General features: G+C 36.5%; 1 protein-coding gene across 1 annotated transcript in view; it reads right to left on the reverse strand.

The window, feature by feature from the left end:
• Positions 1-20734, reverse strand: part of NTRK2 (neurotrophic receptor tyrosine kinase 2) — a 192293-nt gene that overhangs the window by 82234 nt on the left and 89325 nt on the right. The window contains exon 16 of the mRNA XM_088130010.1: positions 7158-7187. Within this exon, the coding sequence (XP_087986136.1) occupies positions 7158-7187 (30 nt within the window). The remainder of the gene's footprint in view (positions 1-7157; positions 7188-20734) is intronic.

Raw genomic sequence — 20734 nt, forward strand, 5'->3', positions numbered from 1 at the left:
TGATAGAATGCACTGCATCATTACATTTTTTGGAAAGAGCTCCTTTCCTAGACTCCTAACTGGGAACATCTCAAATGAATCCAGTGAACTTTAGTGAATGTTATAAATCATTGTAGGAGGAGAGACGTATTCATGTATGGCGGGGGAGGAGGAGGAAGAAGAAGAAGAGGAGGAGGAGTGGTGGTGGTGGTGGTGGTGGTGGTCTGGAAACATCTTTCCTGACTAACAGATTTTATTAAACTAATTTTGAGTTAGGATAGGGTTTGTCCAAAATCAGCTGCAGGCTGTGACTGATACTTAAAAGATGAACAGCTGCAAATAGCAATATTATTATTTATTAAATATATAATACTATTACTATTAAGTGATCCAGTTGACCTTAATGAAAACTGGATTTTTAAGATGGTACCTGAAGTGAAATTTGCTGACAAGAGTAAATATATGATATTAAAAATGGAATATTTGAAAATCCTTTACCCTTTTATTATCTTGTATAAATAAGGCTGCTGTGGACTGGCAAATGTTTAAGCAGTAACTGCAGATATTTCTGATAGGCAGTCAGCTGACTGATAAGTCAGAAGCTCAGAAAATAGCAGTTTTTTCTGAATGTAATTGAAAATGATAATAAATCATAAATTTGGTATTTAAAAAGGAATATCTGGCAGATATACCTCTGTATTTATAAAGGTTTTTTTTTTTCAGCTGCATTATCATCCTGGAAATAAGGTAGTCCTAGCTGATGTTTTGTCCTAGTCATTTCTTAGAATGAAGCCATTTCTTAGATATGGGTCAGGTTCATGTTAATGACTAAATATGATAGGTGACAATATTGACTAGTTTTTATTCTCATTATCCAGAAACAGGTTAGTTATATAGTTCAACTACTATTAGTGTAGTCTGAATATTACTTTTAGTTGATAGTATAAAAGCTGCTTTTACAGGAGATAGCATAGCATTAAATGTCATGACAGATAATGGACTTCAGTTTCATTGTCAGGAAAAATTTTTCATGTATCCATGTTACATCAAGAATATCCACATTTACAGTATTTAGTTAAGAATCAAGTATACATTTTAAACATATGTTTCAGAAAGCTAAAGAGGTTTATTTAGTATTGTGAATGACAGGGTAGCAACTTTGACTCAGGGTTGTTATCCTGAAGAATTATTTTTCACAAAACACTACTAATTTGTCTATGGTTAGCAGTGTTGTATCCCATGTTCAAACAAACAAGAAAAAAAATCAGGTGGCATGGAAGAAGAAAAGATATCATAACAGAGAGCAAAACTATTACTACTTTTGTTATATATAATTGTAACTTTATTGTGTATTAATAAACAGTAATATTAACAATTTAACCATCCCGTTATCTTCATTAAAAAAATCCCAGATGCTTGTACAGATCCCAACTCTGTTTGGCCCCCTTGAAGGACTTTTGAAGTTCCTAACTCATTGTGACCCAAGAACAGAAAAGATCCAGATGTTTTGGTTTCAAATAAGGCAATGCATTTTCTATGCTTTCCTTGATGTTGGCTTTTCACATCATGCATCATTGTAAAGTTCTCAAGTTCTCATTTCTGATTTTTGACCACAATCTCAGTTTGTGAGAAGAAGCCCAAGCAACATGATTGTAACACTGAATAACTGAAGCACACTGCCAGAACGGTAACACTCCCATTGGGGGAGATGGGCGGCATACAAATTTGAAAAATAAATAAATAAACACAAAATGCATGCAATCCTCTGCCTTTGTATCTCATTGCAGTGGATTAGAGGATCAAGCCCTTGGTTCCAGAGCTTGTAATATATCTCCCCCAGTTAGAACTTGAGTAAAATCAGTAATAAATAAAGCAATTCTACATGCCCTGATATCCAACTGCACTGGTACAAGGGCTTGTTCAATATTTCTCTATGCTTTCTATTTAAGTATTGTATGCTGCTAGCTTATTTCAAGGACATTTGACACACTGGGAAGGAGAGCATTCTTTTTGATCTTTGACAGGAGTGGCTGCTGGTACCTAAAATTCAAGTTCAAGAACCAACCTGCTGGGTTTTTGTCATCCAGAACTGAATGAGATCTCAGCACAAGGACACAGTTCATGAACCCTGTTGGAATGAAACACCTCTTCATGCATCTTTCATTTTATCTATCAGGGTACTGTCATGTTACACCTTTTTGCTTGACAGGAAAATCAATTTCTCTAGAGCTTAGAATTGCAGTGGGATATCTTGCTATTTGATTTTGATGAAGAGGAAATGCACCAGGATGACATTTTAAATGTTCCCCACTCTTAATAACGTTGCCAGTCAATAACAGGGAAGGTAGTGCTTTCTTTCCAAATAACAAATGACCTGCAACAATGTCAGAGGGTCACATGCTAATTTAAATACATCTTTAAGTATGGAACAGGTCCTTTATCATAATTGCTCCACTGAAAAAGAAAAATAGAAGCTATTTCCTTTGAACTATTTGCATTTTATAACTGCTCTGCTCTCCGAATGGATCAAAGATGGAAATGGATCATGGATTGCAAGCCGCCCTGGTTGCAATGGACTTCTGGGTGCAATTCAAGGTGTTGGTTATCACCTATAAAGACATTCATGGCGTAGGGCTCGGCTATTTGAGGGACCTCCTATATCTAGGCAGAGTGGGTTCATTTCAGGTCCGTTCAATAAAGGGAACCAAGTGTCATCTACTGGGGCCTGGGGGAACAGCATCCCCCCAGAGATCCTTATGGCTCCTACCCTGATGACATTCAGGAAGTCATTGAAAACCTGGCTGTTCTACAGACCTTGGGGCAGAGTAATGATTGAGTCCCTGTAGATTGTTTTATTGGTAGAGTCTGTCTTCTGGCTGCTTATTATCTGTTTCTTTTTTTAAAAAAAAGTGTTACTTTTTAATATAAACTACCCAGAGTCAGCTAGAATTGGGCAGCCTCTAAATTGAATGCATGCATGCATGCATACTGAAATCAGGAGGCTGCTCCTGAAAAAAATAGACAGTTCAGCCAATAGCAGCAGGCCTTACTCCTTCTAACTGACTCTCTCTCCCAAGTTGTCTTTCAACTTTGCTGATGAATGTGTTGGCGTGTTTATTTTACAACCATGCACAGGTGGGAAACGTTTGGTGGATGGGATCTGCAGATTTTAGGGGATGAGGGGGAGATGGTGAACTGCCATTGGCATGGTGATGATGCAAAGTGGCAGAACATGTTACGCTTCTGAGTGAAACCCAGTATAATCCCCCATCCCCAACTATAGTGGATGAAGGATTGAAAGTATTTGTGGTTCGTCAGATTCTAAACTATGTTAAGTGTACAGTATATTTCCCACCTTAAAATGATGACAACAGCTATCGCTGTTTAGCCACTGTATCACATTCAGCAATGCATTGAGTGGGTGGTCTCCAGTGCCTGCAGGCAAGGTCTATGTCCACCCAGGGGCTACAGGCTTAGGATGACCATGTGTGGGCAGTAAATAACCAGATGGCCAGTAAATGGAAATAAAGAGTTTTCAGTATCTTCTTGCATCTGTGCAGTGGTCATCCAGACATTTGCAGCTCTGATCTGGTGCCTATGCAGATCGCCATTACAAAGTTTAAGGAAAAATGCTTAGTCAAAACCCATCACAGCTCTGAACCAAAGGCAGTGAAGAACTGGTTACTGATACAATCTGGTGCTTCTGGTTTCAGAGAGTTGATCACTCTTTTTTTGTAATCTAGAGTTAACTATCCATAATCAAATGTGAATTCCTGTGTTCCATTTGTACTCTGTTGGGATTAGAAGGATGACCCAGTTGAGAAGTGATTGTGTAAATTGTGTTCTTGGGTATGCACAAGATTCTCCTTTAATTCAGACCTTGGAGTCCTTTTTTGTGATGATCTTAAATTCACTTACTGCATCTCCATTGTCAAATCAACAGTAGCTAGGAGTGCTTTCCCACATTCCCATGCTTAACAGGCAAAATCTTTCTAATCTGCAGCACTGTCTGCAAGGAGAGGCAAGGCAGTTGCTGATCTTGTTCCCCCTGGATAGATCAAGTAAACAGAACAGCAAGGAACTGCAGAAAAATGCATTTTCCTTGGCTCAATAGCCCACTCTGTATGAGGATGCCAATGTAAAAATGCCAATCATTGATACCAGCTGATACAGAGGTCAACCTATCTCCCTTCTGGACCTTCTCTGGCCATAATAAGTGGCATTGATGTAGCTTTCAGAGAATTCAAAGCTTTTTATTGTTATCTTAATGATACTTGTAGTCATTCTTGTGAGATAGCCAAGCTTTAGTTTCTTGCCCAAATAACACAGAACTGTGCCAATTAAAGACCTACTTTTAAAATAAAGTTTTTCAAAGAAAGGTCCACCATTCATGGATAAGAAGTACAAATAGGTGAATTATCCACAGCCCTTTTCTCCTGGTTATGGCGAACCAGAAGTGAATGAAAATGAGAAAAAGTTACTTCAAAAATGTTATTTTGATTTTAAAATGGGATGTTTTTCCTTGTTTGGTATAAAGGGACCAGAACCTGGAAGATGGATGCCTCATTCCTACAACAGAGCAGCTCTCAGGAAGAGGGACAGGCCATTTTGATTTCTGTTGTGCCATCACAGAGATTGTATTATAACCTGGTCAGCACAGCCGTACTAGGTACTTTTGGAATCAACTGGAACTTTGCGGCCCTATAAAACTTAGAAGATTGGTTGTTTGGTTTGAAAAACTTGTCTGTGAAAGAAGGTGCTAAACAACTTTGCCTCCTCAGAATTTCCCCTACTTGTTCTAATCATTGATCTGAATGGATCTCATTCTTCCCTTTCTGTTGAATCCTATTATTCTTCTATACAGAATGGCCACTCGAACTGGCTATCACACTGCCCAGTTCAGCCCAGACCTTCAGTACTGTAGCAGCCTGAAAAGAGGCATCACCCAATCTATCGCACCCTCTGTGAGCCACTACAGTATGGTTATTCTCACAGGGAAAAGTTGAGTCAGATATGTTGGAGTGGAAAGTTTCTACTTAGTGCAATAGGGTGTTCAGCTCTATGATACAAACGTGGTGCAATCTATGCACGTTTATATTCAGGATTTAAAAGTTTACTCAAATTTACTTATTTCAGTAGAAGTAAATCTTCTGGTAGTCATAAGTCTGGCATGTAGGGCAGCTGGGCTGACCCTCTTTTTCATATAGTAGTAATAGCAGTAGTAGTAGTAGTAGTAGCAGCAGCAGCAGCAGCAGCAGCAGCAGCAGCAATAATAATAATAATAATAATAATAATAATAATAATAGGTGTGAGCTGTTTTTTATCACATCCGTGTACTTCCCCACTGTCCTAGCACACACAAGTCACCTTTCTTGAAAGGAAAATCCTTTTTTTTTCCTACCTTTGTCTCTCACACACAAGCATTATGGAGCATGATTTTTTTGGGAAGTCCATTGCAGAATAAAGGAATACAGTATATGCTACTTCTCCTTCTTCCATGTTCTAAAGCCTGCTGGTTATATATGCACTACAATGTGTAGGCCTGCAACTTTAATATTTTGACAAGGTAAGCTGCTAGTTGCATAATATTTCTTCTAAGGATTTTATACTCATCTTATTAGACTGATGACATTTGTTCCAAAGCATGGGCACAAAGGATCGGCATATTCATCTACTCGTGAGAGAAGGGCCTTTTTCATACTGCAGCTTTAAGCTGCTTGACTCCTGTATATAGACCAGCTGAAAATGAAGCCAGATTAAGAAATTCCTTTCCAGATTTCAATCCCTTCCTCTGCTTTAGTTTACCACACCCACTAGTTGGTAGATTTCCTTGCCTCTTTGCCCTTCTCATCTGAGTCAGGGAAGCAAGCACCAATTGCTTTCCTTTCCCTGGGGGAGTCTTTGTGGTCATATGGTTTTCACTGACAGATCTTTGCTATGAGTCCTCTTCCACCAACTACTTTTTGTACTTGACACCTTCCCATCTGGGGCATCCACCAGCAGATGGAAAGGAAAGAAGACACCAGAGTTTTATTTTTCTTCCATTCACTTTGGCTATGAAACTTGCAGAACTCTTATTAATTAATAACCAAAAAAAAAAAAATCACCTTTTCAATTTCTATCAGTGGAGTTATATAGAGGACAACATCATGTATTCCTACGTTCAAGAAATGGTTAGCAATCAGTTGGTTATGCAGGTCAGCCCTATGGCACTTGTGCAGAGCAGTAGTCCACTCATTAGGTTTCTTTCTAATCTAGGCCTCTGTTCAAGAGTCCCTGGGCATGAATTAGCCCAACCATACAATATTGGGGCTGAGGCTATCAATGTTACCTCACTTCTCCTTCTATATGCAAATGCCTTCCATGCCCATAACAGATTGAGCTATAATATTTAATGCATTTTACCTCTGTTTTGAAGTTCCATCATGCAGTGGGAATATTTTACTCATACAGTCACAGATTAAGCAAACTGATGTTATTAAAGCATCCATGTGATGCATCTTCCAGATTTGCAAAGTGGAAGCAGCCACATTAGAAAGGCAGACACTTTTATGTCTTCATAATGTTTAATTGAAAATTCATGCAATCCATTCCTGTTTTATTTAACTCTTCAGAAATAAAATGTAGGATCAAATCCTGAAAATACCTTGATCCATGCTGAGACCAAGTACAAATGGGAGTTTTGCCAGCCTAATATTAAGGATCTGCGTGACTTGGCCCACAACACCAAAGAAAAATGAGTTATTCCATCCATCCATCTATGTCCAAAAACACATTATTCAAGTTTTAATACTGTGATTGAACCTGGTTTTGCCAGACCTCTTGGCACAAATACTAGGGCTCAGCAGTTGTTCTGCATTTGTGGGGACTTCGCAACTGTGCTCTAAGTCCTCTAACTAATAAATAACACTTTGTCTGGCCAGCAAGCTCAGGACATTGTCTTCTCACCAGTCCAAAATACAAAACAGGATGTAAAACAAAGAATTTATAGTATAGAGCTTTAAAGATTGGATAGAAAGTCTGAAGACTTGCTCCCCAATGAAACTTGAAAAAAACCAGAAAACTTGAAAAAATATCTCAGATATTTCATTATGTGTCTTTCTCTATTTGTTCCCATTCCTGCCATTCTCTAAGTTCCATGGGTTAGGGAAAAAGGAAATCCACTGTGAGAAGAGAACTGTAAGTCTGCAGTTGATTTCTCATTTGTTCTATGGACGTGCCTGCTAGGATGAACTTCCCATAGAAGGAATTTGTTTCTTATCTTGGCTAGCAAGCTTCCTTTGGTTATTTATATCATGTTCAGGAAAGTTACACAAGAAGATGCATTGGTTCATCTAGCCCACAACTATCAACTCACAGTAGCAATGGTTCTTCAAGGATTTTGATGGCCCTATTAACTGGGATTATTTTAACTGAAGCTTCCAGAAGCTCAGCTGGGGATCTTGCAGACTGGAATGCATGTGCCCTATATCCCTGGTATGGAAATGACATTTCATGTATAAGGTATGTACAACTATTCACATCAACTCAAAAAGAGAACAAATTATTTTCCTCTGAAAAGCATGCAGTATAAATCAAATCTAAGAAAACAAAGTATTTCCCCGCTTTAGCATTTCTTAGAAAGGTGTGGGTATTTGCCATAAACTTTTCAAACAATTGCTCTTTGTCAGTTTGATTGAGCAACACAAAGTAGAAATAAAAGAATGCTCTAAAGGCATTATAGCTCTTCAGCTGTCTTGCCTGAAAAGAAATCCATATGTTATGAAGTTGTAGATGAAGCTCCAGACTCATTCTTGATATAGCTTGGTACAAGAAACCCACCCATATCCACCCATCCATGCAAACCAAGAATACAGCCTTATTGAGGGTACCATACCTTCCAAGTTTGGGTGCTTTGGCAATTTTTATTTTATTTATTATTACCCTTCTGTCTCAATTATCTGGGAATTCAAACTGGTGCAGATGGAAATATCCTGATCTATACTCCCAACAATCACTCTGTGAGATAGGCTGAGCTGATTAGCCTGAAGTTATGCAGTGAGCTCAGTGACTGAGCAGAGACTGGAATTTGAATTTCCCTAGTCAAGTCAACCCCCTTAACCAGTACACCATTACAGAAATAGCAGTGGGTTATCTGAATATAATAGATTACTGCATATATAATAACATATATTTCTTCACATATAACATCTTTATATAATGTAGTTCTTCACAAAACTCCTGTATATTGAGGAACATTCAGAAAGACCACATGAAAGCAACTGGCCTGCATGAATCAGCCTTTCATAAGTTTAAGGTTCTTCCATTGCTCCATCCTCCAAACAGTTTCTAATTGTTCTCTGGTATGAAGAATCTTGCACACTCATATTATTTTTGTTTTAGATGCCCTTACCCCCCTTTTCCTGCCAAATGAAAAGCTTGCGCTTTCATGCAGAAAGGTATGCAATCTCTAAAGTTAGAAAGAAACTTTGTGGTATTTTTCTGTTTGAAGACTGCATATAAGATGTTTCATTATTAGATTATATAATACAAAAGTACATTATGACACCAATATTTTTTTCGAGTCAAACATGAGCTAATGAATTTGGAGGAGGAGGATCATGATAGTAATGTTTCGAAATAATTTATGATGCATTTGCCTGCTGGGAAGAGCTTTTATCTACCCTTAACATGGGCTTTATAATAAAGCAAGAGAAGCCAATAACATCAGAAACCAAAGCTGTACAAACATACCCATTATGAGCAAGAAGTTCACATTTATTTTGCATGACAGAATGTGAACCTGGCTTCTATTAACAAAAATAATGGAAAGATTGGACAGGGGATCGTATGATGTACCAGTTAGAACTGGGAAGATCCAGATAAAGGCATAACATGTATTGCCTGGTGTTGGACTACTTGCTTGTCATGAAGGCTACCCTATGTCACAGAATACTTGGTGGTTCAGAACAAAATAAAAGGCACAGAATAGAAAAATCACTGAGTTCACTGGATGGATAGGATCTAATAAAGAAATAAAACAGTTGAAGCTGAGAACTTAAAACTAACAATTTACAGATAAATTCTATACACTGATTGCACTCAGGTTTCTTTTGAAGCTTCCGGTAGGGAAAAATAACAGGAGGATGCTCTCCAAAGTGCAGAGAGCCATCGCAGCTGAGAATGCTGGCTGGGAGGTGAATTCCAGCCAGTGCAATCTTCCTGGATCAAAGGAAGATCGAGAGATAAACCATATGTACTCTGGAAGGCAGTTCCTTCTGAGTTAACTACAGAAACTGAAAAGTTTTTGCAGCTGGCATGAAGGTTGAGCTGCTGGGAGACCTGGAATTCCAACTATGCTCCTAACTGTGGTGGAACCTTATGGACATTACAGCCTTGCTTCTCCCCACTTCTTAATCACCTTGGGAAGTAATTAATTACAGATGAAGAGAGATTTCTTCTGCAACAAAGATAAGATTCCTTGTAGTGAGTTAAACCTTTTTTCGAGATTACAAAAAAAAAAAAAAAACCAAGAGAGACTTTGATCTAAAGATTCAAGAACTATTTGGAAAAAGCTCAATTAAGAGAAGATATAAGAAAGTTTTTAAAATGGACAAGGGGACGATCTTTTTTTCTTCCTATTTTTCTATTCCTATTTTTATTATTTTTACTTTTGATGAAAGTGCTTTGCTATAATTTTCGCTTAAGCCAGCTAAAAAGAGGGAATGCTGCTAGCTATCCTTAAAAAGTCTATGTGATTGATGGAATTTGCATAATAAAAGATAAGGCACAGACAGACAGTAACATTTAGATAGAGTGATAGAGTGAAAATTTTAAAGAGTAAGTCAGAGTTGGAAAGAGAATTGGATATCCTGGCTTTACTGGAATTGAGAGAGAAAGAATTCTGTTTGAGATTTAGAGCTGTTCCAGAGATTCCAGATGAAAATATTAGAAAGCAGCTTATTAAAGTTTTGGCAATTTTTTTGGATCTAGAAGAGGGAGATATGGAGGCAGAAATTGATAAGATTTATAGAATAAATTCCAGATTTGCCAGGTTGAGGGATGTCCCTAGAGATATTTTGATGCCCTTTGTTGGGCAGCAACATTTTAATACAAGATTGAAAATGGATAATACAGATATAATTGTTTTGAAAGAGATTCCTATTAGAATTTTATGTAGGAGAAAAGAATATTCCTTTTTGGCTAAAAAATTGAAACAGAAAAAGACCTCATTTCGATGGGATAAATTGGAAGGTGTGATTTTTACTTTTAAACAGCAAAGATTTAGACAATTCTGTTCAGAAAGCAAGAGATTTTTTAGAAAAATATAAAGGAGAATTGGAGGAGATGGAAATAGAGGTTTCGGAGGAACTTACACAACAATCACAACAGATGCAACAGAAACTGAAATATGATGCTGAATTAGGCGCTACAGGCATGGACTTTTCTAAATTTTTGGGCTGGGTAAGCACATATTTAACATGGGATATAAATGGAGCAAATGCTCCTCAGAAAGGAAAAAAATATTTCATTATTTGAAAAAATTCAAGGTATTATTTGCCTACAAGAGACTCATTTCAGGAAAAAAGATATAAAATATTTGACCAAAGAACTTTGGGTGAAGAATTTATCTCAGCAAATATTAATAAAAGAAATGAAGTTGTTTTGTATATTAATCCTCAACTAAACCCAGAACTTGTACTAACTAATGAACATGGTAGATTTGTTGTAGTAGAAGTTACATTATATGGGTTAAAACCATGGTCTTGGGAGTTTATGCCCCAAATGAAGATAAAGTGACTTTTATAAACAACTTATGGAGCTATTAATGCACTTTACTTATGACATTGGTGTTTGATGGGTGATTGGAATGAAATGGTCTACCCCCAACTGGACAGGACTTCTGAGAAAAATGTTAAAATTACTCAAGGTAAATTACCAAAAGTTTTCTTTCATCTGATGGACAATTTAGGACTAGTTGATTTATGGAGACAGAAGAATGTAGTTCAAGAGAGTATGCCTATTTTTCAGAAAGACAGATCAAGAATAGATATGATTTGGATTTCAAGAGACTTGGCTACTAAAATTCCTAAGGTAGAGATTTTACCAAAGACTTTCTCGGACCATAATCCTGTGAGTCTGGTTTATAAAAGAAAATCTAACTCTTTCAGATTGAGATTAAATGAAGTGTTGTTACAGAAAGATGAAATTGTTGAGGACTATAAAAAGAAATTAAAAGAATTTTTTGAAAATAATTTAAATAAAGGTACTAACATGAGAATGGTATGGCATGCAAGCAAAGCCGTTATTAGGAGTTACCTGATACAATACAGCTCTGAACTTAAGACAAAGAGGCAAGAGAAAATACAAAATATTTTGGATGAGATTAAAAGAAAAGAAGAAGAATTAAGGAACTCCTCTGGGTATACAAATATCTCCCAACAAATTAAGATTTTAGAGCAACAGTTATCTATGTTAACAATAAGAGAAATGGAAATAAAATTGAACTATGCAAAGCAAAGAAATTTTGAATTTGTGAATAAACCAGGAAAATGGTTGGCTTACAAACTGTAAAAAGAAAAAGAGAAGAAAATGATATTGAAATTAAAAGAGGGAGATGGATTAACGGATAACATGGCCATACAAAAAACATTTTATCAGTACTACTCTAATTTGTATAAAGGACATAATATTCCATTGGAGAAAATAGATGAACATCTGAGAAAACAAAATTTACCAAAGATTACAGAAGAACAAAGACAAATTATGAATGGACCTATAACGATAAGGGAAATTTCAGAAGTAACTAAAAAGAGTAAACCAGGGAAGGTACCTGGGCCAGATGGATTATCAAGTTTGAGGACGAACTTTTACAATCTTTACAAAATATGATGAATTCTATTTTACAGGATAGAAAAATGCCAGAGACTTGGAAAGAAGCTAATATAACAGGGGAACCCCTCCCCCCCGAATCAAATATAAGGTACTACAAAATGCAAAAGAAAGAGGAGGATACAAGGATTTGAAATTATACCTTGCTGCCTGTTGTTCAGTTTGGATGAAAGAGTGGGTGTTGTTAAGAAACAGAAGGCTCTTAGAGTTAGAAGGACATGATTTGAGATTTGGATGACATGGATATCTATGGTATGACAAAACTAAGGTTAATGTAGATTTCAAAAACATTATGTTAGGCGGACCATCCTTAGAGTACGAAATAAACATAAACTTATGGTTCTTCCAGAAAACACCTTTGTGGCTTTCAACACAAGAAGCATTTTATAGGTGAGAAATGATGAGTAAACATAAATGGTTAACTTATTGTGATGTACTGGAATTCTTTCAAAGGGATCTTAAAATGAAATCAAGAGAGGATTTGCCAACACAAGGATATACTTGCCAATTCTTTTCTTATGTACAATTATCAGAAAGGCTTAAATTGAATAAAAGATCTTATAGTTTGAACAAAGTGAGTTTGAAATAGAACTATGTACTAATGATGAACATGTTATTGCTAAAATGTGTAAACTTTTGCTGAAATATGAGACAGAGGAAGAGTAAGTGAATAAGTGTATAATAAAATGGGCTAAAAACTTTGGCTATAATATACTAATGGATCAATGGGAAAATATGTGGTTGAAAGGATCAAAATTTACATTATACTTTAGCCTTAAAGAAAACTTTTACAAAATGATGTATTGTTGCATTTGTCACCAGAGAAATTGTTGAGAATGTAAAGGTATTTTAAATCTTTACTAGAAATGTGAACAACATGAAGGGATATTTTATCAAGTTTGGTGGACATGTAAAAAAGCCAAAAAATGTTGGATGCAAATATGTGCATTAATCCAGAATAATTTAAAGGTTAAAGTACAACTGAAACTAGAGATTTTTCTTTTGGGACTAATGGACAGACAACTAGAAAAAAAGTTATGAACTTTGTTTTTATATATGACAACTGCAGCGATATTATTATATGCTCAAAAGTGGAAAAGCTCAGCACTACCCACAATGGAGGAATGGTTGATGAAGAAGATAGAACTTGCAGAGATAGTTAAATTAATGTCCTTAATTATAGAAAAGACAACAGCTACATTTATGGCTGACTGAAAACCCCTTATAGACTTTTTGCATGAAACAGAAAAAAAATGCACTTATGAGTTGTGGTTTTGATGATTAGAAAAAAAAATGGGTAATAGAAAAAGGTGAGCTTTTCTTTTTGTAATCATAGAGTAAGAGATAATTTTGTAATTATATTTGCTGCAGAGAAAATTGGAAGCTTCTATTTCTTTTTATTCTTTCTCACTGTACTTTTGCTTTTGCTTTTTTCTTCCTGTCCTTTTTTCTTTGTTTTCTCTATTTTGTATTAGTTGGTGTTAGTTTTTATGTTCTCTTTACAATTTTAATAAAATTTAATTTAAAAAGTAGATCTCTTTTTGTAAAATGCACTTTACTCCCAGGTAAGTGATTTTAGATAACAGCCATAGTAACTGAGGTCTTTTTTAGGAATTAAACTCCAAACTCCATAAAATGTTTCATTTTAGTGGTAGTACCTTTTTAAGAAGACATTTTTTTTAATTCTGTAGAAAAATATGACAGCTAATTTCTTCAGAGCTATTTTAAAAGTAGTTAGTAGCCACTTAAAAAGAACTTCCTCAAAAATGAAACATGAAAAAAGTTTTTATTTTCAGAGTAGATAAAGGTTTATTCCAGAAGCTATAATCAAAGCTAGCACTCATTTCGAAAGAAAGCAGTTCTAAATATTGACTTGTATAATCAAACATCAGAGAATATTTACAGCTTGCCAAATTGTTGACACTAGAAATGTTCTAGGAATCCATTATACAATTATTGTAGTGTGACTTAATTTATGTTCTTTTAGGGGGAAAAAAGTGTGAAATAAAGATGTGTGTGTTCTTGTGGCTTTTAAATAGATGATATATACTGTATTGTGAGAAGAAAGTGAGAGAAAGGAGATTTTTAAAAAGCCTAATGGTGCTAATTTTGAAAACAATTTAGGCTCCTGAAATACAGATTGCTGTATTTATAATTTTTACACACTAGAATTCATTTGTCTTTTATTCAAGTAGCAGTGTGTGTCATTAACATTGCTGACTAGATATATGCATGTGTGTGAAAGAGAATTCTCAGATTAAGACTGTCCAATCTCTTCAACTTCTACCCTACTTTAGAAACCAGACAATCTTTGAAGTGTATTGTTTGCTGGAGTGGCACCCTATACAAGTGGTCCTCATTTAATGACCACTCGCTGAGCAACTGTTCAAACTTATGTTGGTGCTGAACAAGTGGTACTTATGACCGGTCCTCGTACTTATGACAGTCACAGTGTCCTTGCAGTCATGTGATCATGATCCAGGTGCTCAGCAGCTAGCTTGCAATTATGACATTGCAACATCCCACAGTCACGTGATTGCCATTTGCAACCTTCACTGCCAAAAGCAGTGTCAATGAGGAAGCTGATGGGAGGCCACAAATGGTGACCACGTGATGTTGCACTTAACAACAGTGTGGGATTCACTTAACGACTGCAACCAGAACTGCCACTGCTAAGCAGTGTAGTCATGTGATAGTGTGCTTTACAACCGCATCGCTTAGCGATGGAAATTCCAGTCCCAATTGCCATTGTTAAGTGAGGATTACCCTATGTATCCCTATGCCTTATTTGTAAATGCCATTCATTTTGTTTTGCACACTTTATATATACTGGTGCTTAGTAAGATTTCCAGGAATGAAGATAGACACAATCAGAATAAAAAAATAATTTTTCATCAAATATACAGTATATCTTTGGTGAAAGAACTGTGGTGAATCAAAGTCAGTGCTAGAAAGTTTGCTGTGTTACAATAAGCATTAAAAGCCTAAACCAAATCAAAGCTAAGAGAAATTAAAGCTTCTGATATAATCTTTCACATGATTTACTGTATGTGATTTTTCAATGAATTTTTAATACTTCCATCCTTCCATTGTTGGCCAATATAATGCTTTGATATCTTGAGAAAAAGTATTCAGGAAGATAGACCTCACTCTGTATCCTTTCAGAAAAAGTGTTAAGACCATCTTCTTCAATCTGAATTTTTGTGGCACTAACGGTTATTTTTGCTGTTCTAGCAGTTTTAATTGTGTATATGTTATGATTGCCCTCTTGAGTTCTCTATGGACAGAAAGATGGAACATAAAGTGAAGTAACAAGCACACTGACTATGGAGAATACTCCCAAATGAGCAATAAGGAGCTAATAGTTTGATACAAAAAGCAAGTCAGCTGATTTCATTCTTCCAGGGCAGAAAATTGAATGAGAACACAAACAACACTAGCATGGTTGAGCAAGTACTATGTTTCATGTCCCATCTGCGAGCCACACCCCCATTCCTCTTCCTCATTGCCTCCTTGTGACCAAAGGGGTTAATGATACAGCACTGAGGATATGAAGCAGGAGCTGTTCACCTTGTAACTAGCAGGGTGAGGGCCTAGGAATCATGCTAAAAAACTCTTGGATTTGAAGCTGGTTGGAGAATCTAACAAGCTTTGCTACTGGCTCACATCAAATTCTAGCTCTCACAGCAGAACCCTGGCATATGTGAATGCCCCTTATAGACTTATTTGGAGACAAAAGATGTGAAGAGGAGCTGACTAACATTCAGCATAAGAATCCAGTGATTTATAAGAAGAAACAGAAAACGAGTGCTCTACAGCAGGGGTTTTCAGGTCCTGGAACCTGTCAGTTAAAAAAACAAAACAAAACTCAGAACCTCTGATCTACTAAATGGCAGCTGTGGTGTTTTTTTCCACAAGAGACTAAGTCCTGTCTTTTCTTCTCTACCTTAGAAAAATGATTATGGATGTCTATGGCTACATTCAAGGGGATTTTTTCCCCCTTAGTTTCTCATGGAATCCATTAATTTCCCTAGAGTTCTCCGAAACACAATTTGAAAAACCCTGCTCAGGAGCAGCTGTTCCCAATCTGAGTTCCTTCCAGATAGAAATACTTCAGGATTCCTCAGCCATCATGGTCATTGCTGAGAATTCTGGGAGTTGGAGTCTTCACATCTGGAAGGCACTCTGGTTAGGAAAAGCTGTTCTAGGCTACAGCGAATTGCCACAACCTAAAGTTCTACTTATGCAAATCAGATGCAGGCTTCAGTCTCCATTTCAGTTGAGGACACAATTCCACCATTTTCATATTATGCTGTGTGGGGGGACAAAGGAACTCATGTCTACATCAGTGATAATGCTCACAAAGGACTTTTGGATCTGGGCAGAAGTATGAAGAACTACTGTTTTTGACAGAAGGTCCAAAAGGAAAATCATGATCAGCCTCAAACAAACTCTGCTGTTCATTAGTTATTACACAATTATCATTAACTAAATCAAGGTAGTTAGGTGACATGGACAGAGGGATCATGGGAGCCCAAACAGACGTGCTGTGTTGTGAGCCTATCCAGTATTTTTAAATTAAGCCAATTTCCTAATTTGGTGAGAAGTCAATATATTTTAATCAAAAGATATTCCACATGAGAACTGAAAAGCAATATGTATATTATATATACCATGTGACAATTATCAGCTATTGTATCAGTTGCAAGAAACAATGATTCCCAATGGCCAAATTAGCCTGATTATTGAAAGCGCTCAAGCGGTCTCCTGTTCTCTCAGAGTGAAAATATGCATTTTCACATTCCACAAATGAAAGTAACTTAGAATATAAAATCTGCATCTGCCTAATTACTTGAACTGTGAAATTCAGATCCATGGGATAAAAAATTACATGACAGTAAAAATTGCAAGAAAAGGCAATGATAACCACAAAATTGTTTTAACACTCATAAATTGCTTTCCTCATTCTATCTTTCCTCAAACTCAGAAATTGCTATTGGGCATAATAGCCCATTGACATTCAGACAACCTACCTAGAAATGTTTTAGAGCTTTTCATTCTGTTTTCTTATGAAAAGAAAGCAGCACATTTTCTCAGACTGTTGCGGGGGGGGGGAGCTGTTCTAGTTCCGTGAGAAAGATCCATTTTTAAAAAAGCAATAACCTGAAAATGCATCTCTGTTATCTAAGTCCTGCTCTCAGAGTGAAGCTCACAGTCAACAGGCCATATATGACATGAGGGGGGTAAAAGCAAAACTGACAACCCACTAAGCTATATATTGTACAGGACTGATTTAAAGGAATGTTGCAGGACATATTTAAATAAGGTGCCTCAGAGATACATTCCAGCTCAGCTATAAGTGCCCCCCGAGAGTTAAGCAATTCTCCTCAGCATGTCAGTCTTATTTCTAGTTTTCATATCCAAGATGGTAGAACAGACCGAATTGCTTTTGATTGTATCTACAGAATCATATTTCCAATATCATCATCATCATCATCATCATCATCATCATCATCATCATCATCATCATCATCATCATCATGATGTTATTACAAAGAAATGAGTACTTGACACTGCAGTAGCTGGAGATAGAAGGGTCAATGAGAAACAACTGGGAAAAAATAGGGAAATATAAAGACCTTCAAAGAGAGATTGAGAGAATGTGGAGACTATGAATAATAATAATAATAATAATGATGATGATGATGCTTTATCTTAACTATTGCCTAATGGGCTTATTTCTATTTTCTTATGTTTAGTAATTACAAATGTGATTTTCCCCATTCATTCTATAACATGAGGACTTCACCATTATTCCTACACTTTCCTACCTTATCTGTTGTCACAAACAGGCAAGGATTCTATCAGTCCTTCATTGTGTAAACCACAGGCCCCCTCACTTCAGGCCTTTCAGAGGGATTTGAAGACCTGGCTCTGCCATCTGGCCTGGGGCAGGGAGGGAGGATATCAGGAATGGGATTGGCTGGCCCCTTAGTGGCCTGGTGTGGCCCCCATCGGCCTCTTGGATTTTTTAGCTTTTTTATTTTTTAATGCTTGGTTTTTATAACTTTTAATTGTATTTATGTTTTTAGTGTGTTGTAAGCTGCCCAGAGCCCCCCATTGTGGGGAGATGGGCGGGGACAAGTTAAATAAATAAAATAAATACAATAAATAAAATTATCCCTCATAGAAAGGGAAAGCATTCTGTCCCATCCTGCAAAGCCTTTGCAATGAATCCTTAATTCTCGCCAGCCAGAGATGTGAGAAACAATAGAAAAGAGCCATTGTCTGCAGTCATCCCAAGGACCATTTAAATAGAAACATGGTCAAATTGAGGAATTTGAATCCTGGGATATTCTTAGTCCAGGGAACTTCCAATGCTATTGTGATATTTGTTGCACCCTGATTCCTGATTATTAAATAAAGATAAACATAAGGAATACTGAAAATACTTAGTTGCAATAAATCAATTGACCAATAAGCTGTAGTTTTTTTAAAAAGGCAATTTAGCAAAATTGATTTTATTTTATTAAAGCTAATTAATTAATAGTTCCAATCATTGTATGTTTTCTTGGTAAAATGTTCCTTATCCACTTCTGATCTTCTGAGTATCAGAAATATTGCCAGTCAAAGTGAAATCATTTGGGAAATAAAATTTCTTCACTTCTATTAATAATACCCTCCAGATGCCAGGTGACTGAATTCAATCTGTAATTGTGCCCATCCCTAAGAACAACCACCATTAATACTACACTAATAGTCGATTAAGTGTGCCTAGTAAACTATATGCCTCCTTGTATTACAAATTACTGGATTGACTGAACCAGGAGAAACTCTTAGCTGATGAGCAAGCAGGATTTAGGGAGAGCAAACCTACAATGGATCAGTATGCCATCTTATCCCGTCTGAAAGAAAAATACACACATAGGCAATACCACCAGTTATATGTACCTTTATTAACCTTTAATTAATTGCCTTTAATTGCCTTTAATAATCAGCCTTGAATTCTGTTCCAGGGGACAGACTCTGGTGGAAGCTGTCTCTCACATCTATTTATCTGCAGCTACTCTCCCTAATTAGAATGAAAATAGTTACCCAGTTAGACGTGATAGAGTTGGCCACCTTAACTGCAGATATTCTAATCTATTGAGTGAAAAAAGTTGCTTTCTAGTTCCCTTGTTGTTTAATATCTATGTGAATTTAGTGGTAGCTGCCTTAATCTAAAAAGGAATTCCGCCTTCCTAAACTTAGTGAGAGGCATTTGGCAGTACTCCCGTATGCTGCTGATGCAACAATTCTTTCACTCCCACAGGTAGCTCTCAGGAGAAATGGACCTTAGCAGAAATCTGTAAGGAAAAAGGGCTTCAATCAATCCCTCTAAAACCAAGAAGTTTCCTTGGGAAGACCCAGTCACCACAAACACCAGTGGCAAACTGGAAATAATAACACTGAACAAGTTCCAGCTTTTAAATGCTATAGTATAACTTTTCAAGCCTCCAAAGTTTGGTGGGAACAAATTAGAGCCATTTTTGCCAAAGCCAAAAACAGCATCAAAGGAACAGCACTCCCTTCAAACCTGCCCATCATTAAGCTTTTTAAAGTTAAAACATCACCCCAAATAATGTATGGGGCACAGATATGCATCTACAATGATTAAAAACCTTTAGACACTGTTCAGTCTAGGTTTTTATGAGCTGTCATCTGTGTCCCATGCAGCATTTCAAACGCTTTAATCCACTGGAGGTGAAGGTCTGTGTTTGTTGACTCTGCTATTGGCTTAAAATCCTCTTTTCTAATGGCCCACTGGCTCCACTAATTTTCCTTGATTATTTTTCATCAAGGTGGAAAGAAAAGATCTTAGCTGATCTTGGCCCTTCTATCTACTCTCTGCTGCCCCTAGGTTCAGAGAGAGCTAACACCAAAATCCATCAACAAGTCTTGGACATTGCAAAGCAGATAGATCTGATGCTATAGCCAACTCTGAGTGGGGGGTTCCATATTGGAAAATGTTTCTAACGACAAATTACTTATTCAAATCTATTTGCCCAGGACACTCTACAGCCTTTTCTTTGCTTCAAAGCCTCACTCTTGACAGCACTCGATGGGAGGTATAGTAGGACCCCATTCACTGAGAGAAGCTGTTATTATGGTCAGAACAAACCTGAGATCTTTTCACATGTATTTTTCTATGCCAGTTTACATGGAGAAACACCTCTACCATCCCTTAACAAAGAATAGATCTTTTATGAGGGAGAGGCTGTCCTTTTCCTACTCACAGATCAGAACCCTACCATCACCAAGAGAGTTACTAGGTCTGTATTTGCAGCAATTTCCATAAAAAGGCATAAGACGTCTTGGAGTGATGATATTATGAACTCTCCTCATGATTTTCTTTTATTGTATTTCTGTTTTACCCTATTTCTATTTTACCTTATGTTTTATATTGTTTTACTGTATTTTAATTCAATTTTTCCTTATACTGGTTTTAAGTTTTTAGGTTTTATACAACTACTACATTGTCTTTGCTGTATTTGGTCATTCTAAGCTTCTAAGTTTTTTCTTTTTTCTTTTGCTGGTCATTAGCCATTGTTAAATAAATTTGAAAATTTGATACTTACTTGTCCCAACAGGTCCTGAAACCTAAATTCTCTAAAGAAATGAAAATCTCATAGACACCATACATGTGAACAAAACAAACAAAACAAACTGATATCATGTCACAGAAATAAAACAATCTATAAATCTTATACAAAGATATACAAACTTTAGAAAAATAAAATGAATTAAAATGTAAGAATCCCATGTCCATAAATTCAATTTTCAGTGACGTTTTGCAGGACTAAATTGATATATTTATAAAAATTCAAGACACAATAGTAACGAA

Source organism: Python bivittatus, unplaced genomic scaffold, assembly GCF_059951505.1.
Source record: "Python bivittatus isolate LINGU-HERP-01145 unplaced genomic scaffold, Pbiv_v1 ctg000850_np1212, whole genome shotgun sequence".
Lineage (NCBI taxonomy): Eukaryota > Metazoa > Chordata > Lepidosauria > Squamata > Pythonidae > Python > Python bivittatus.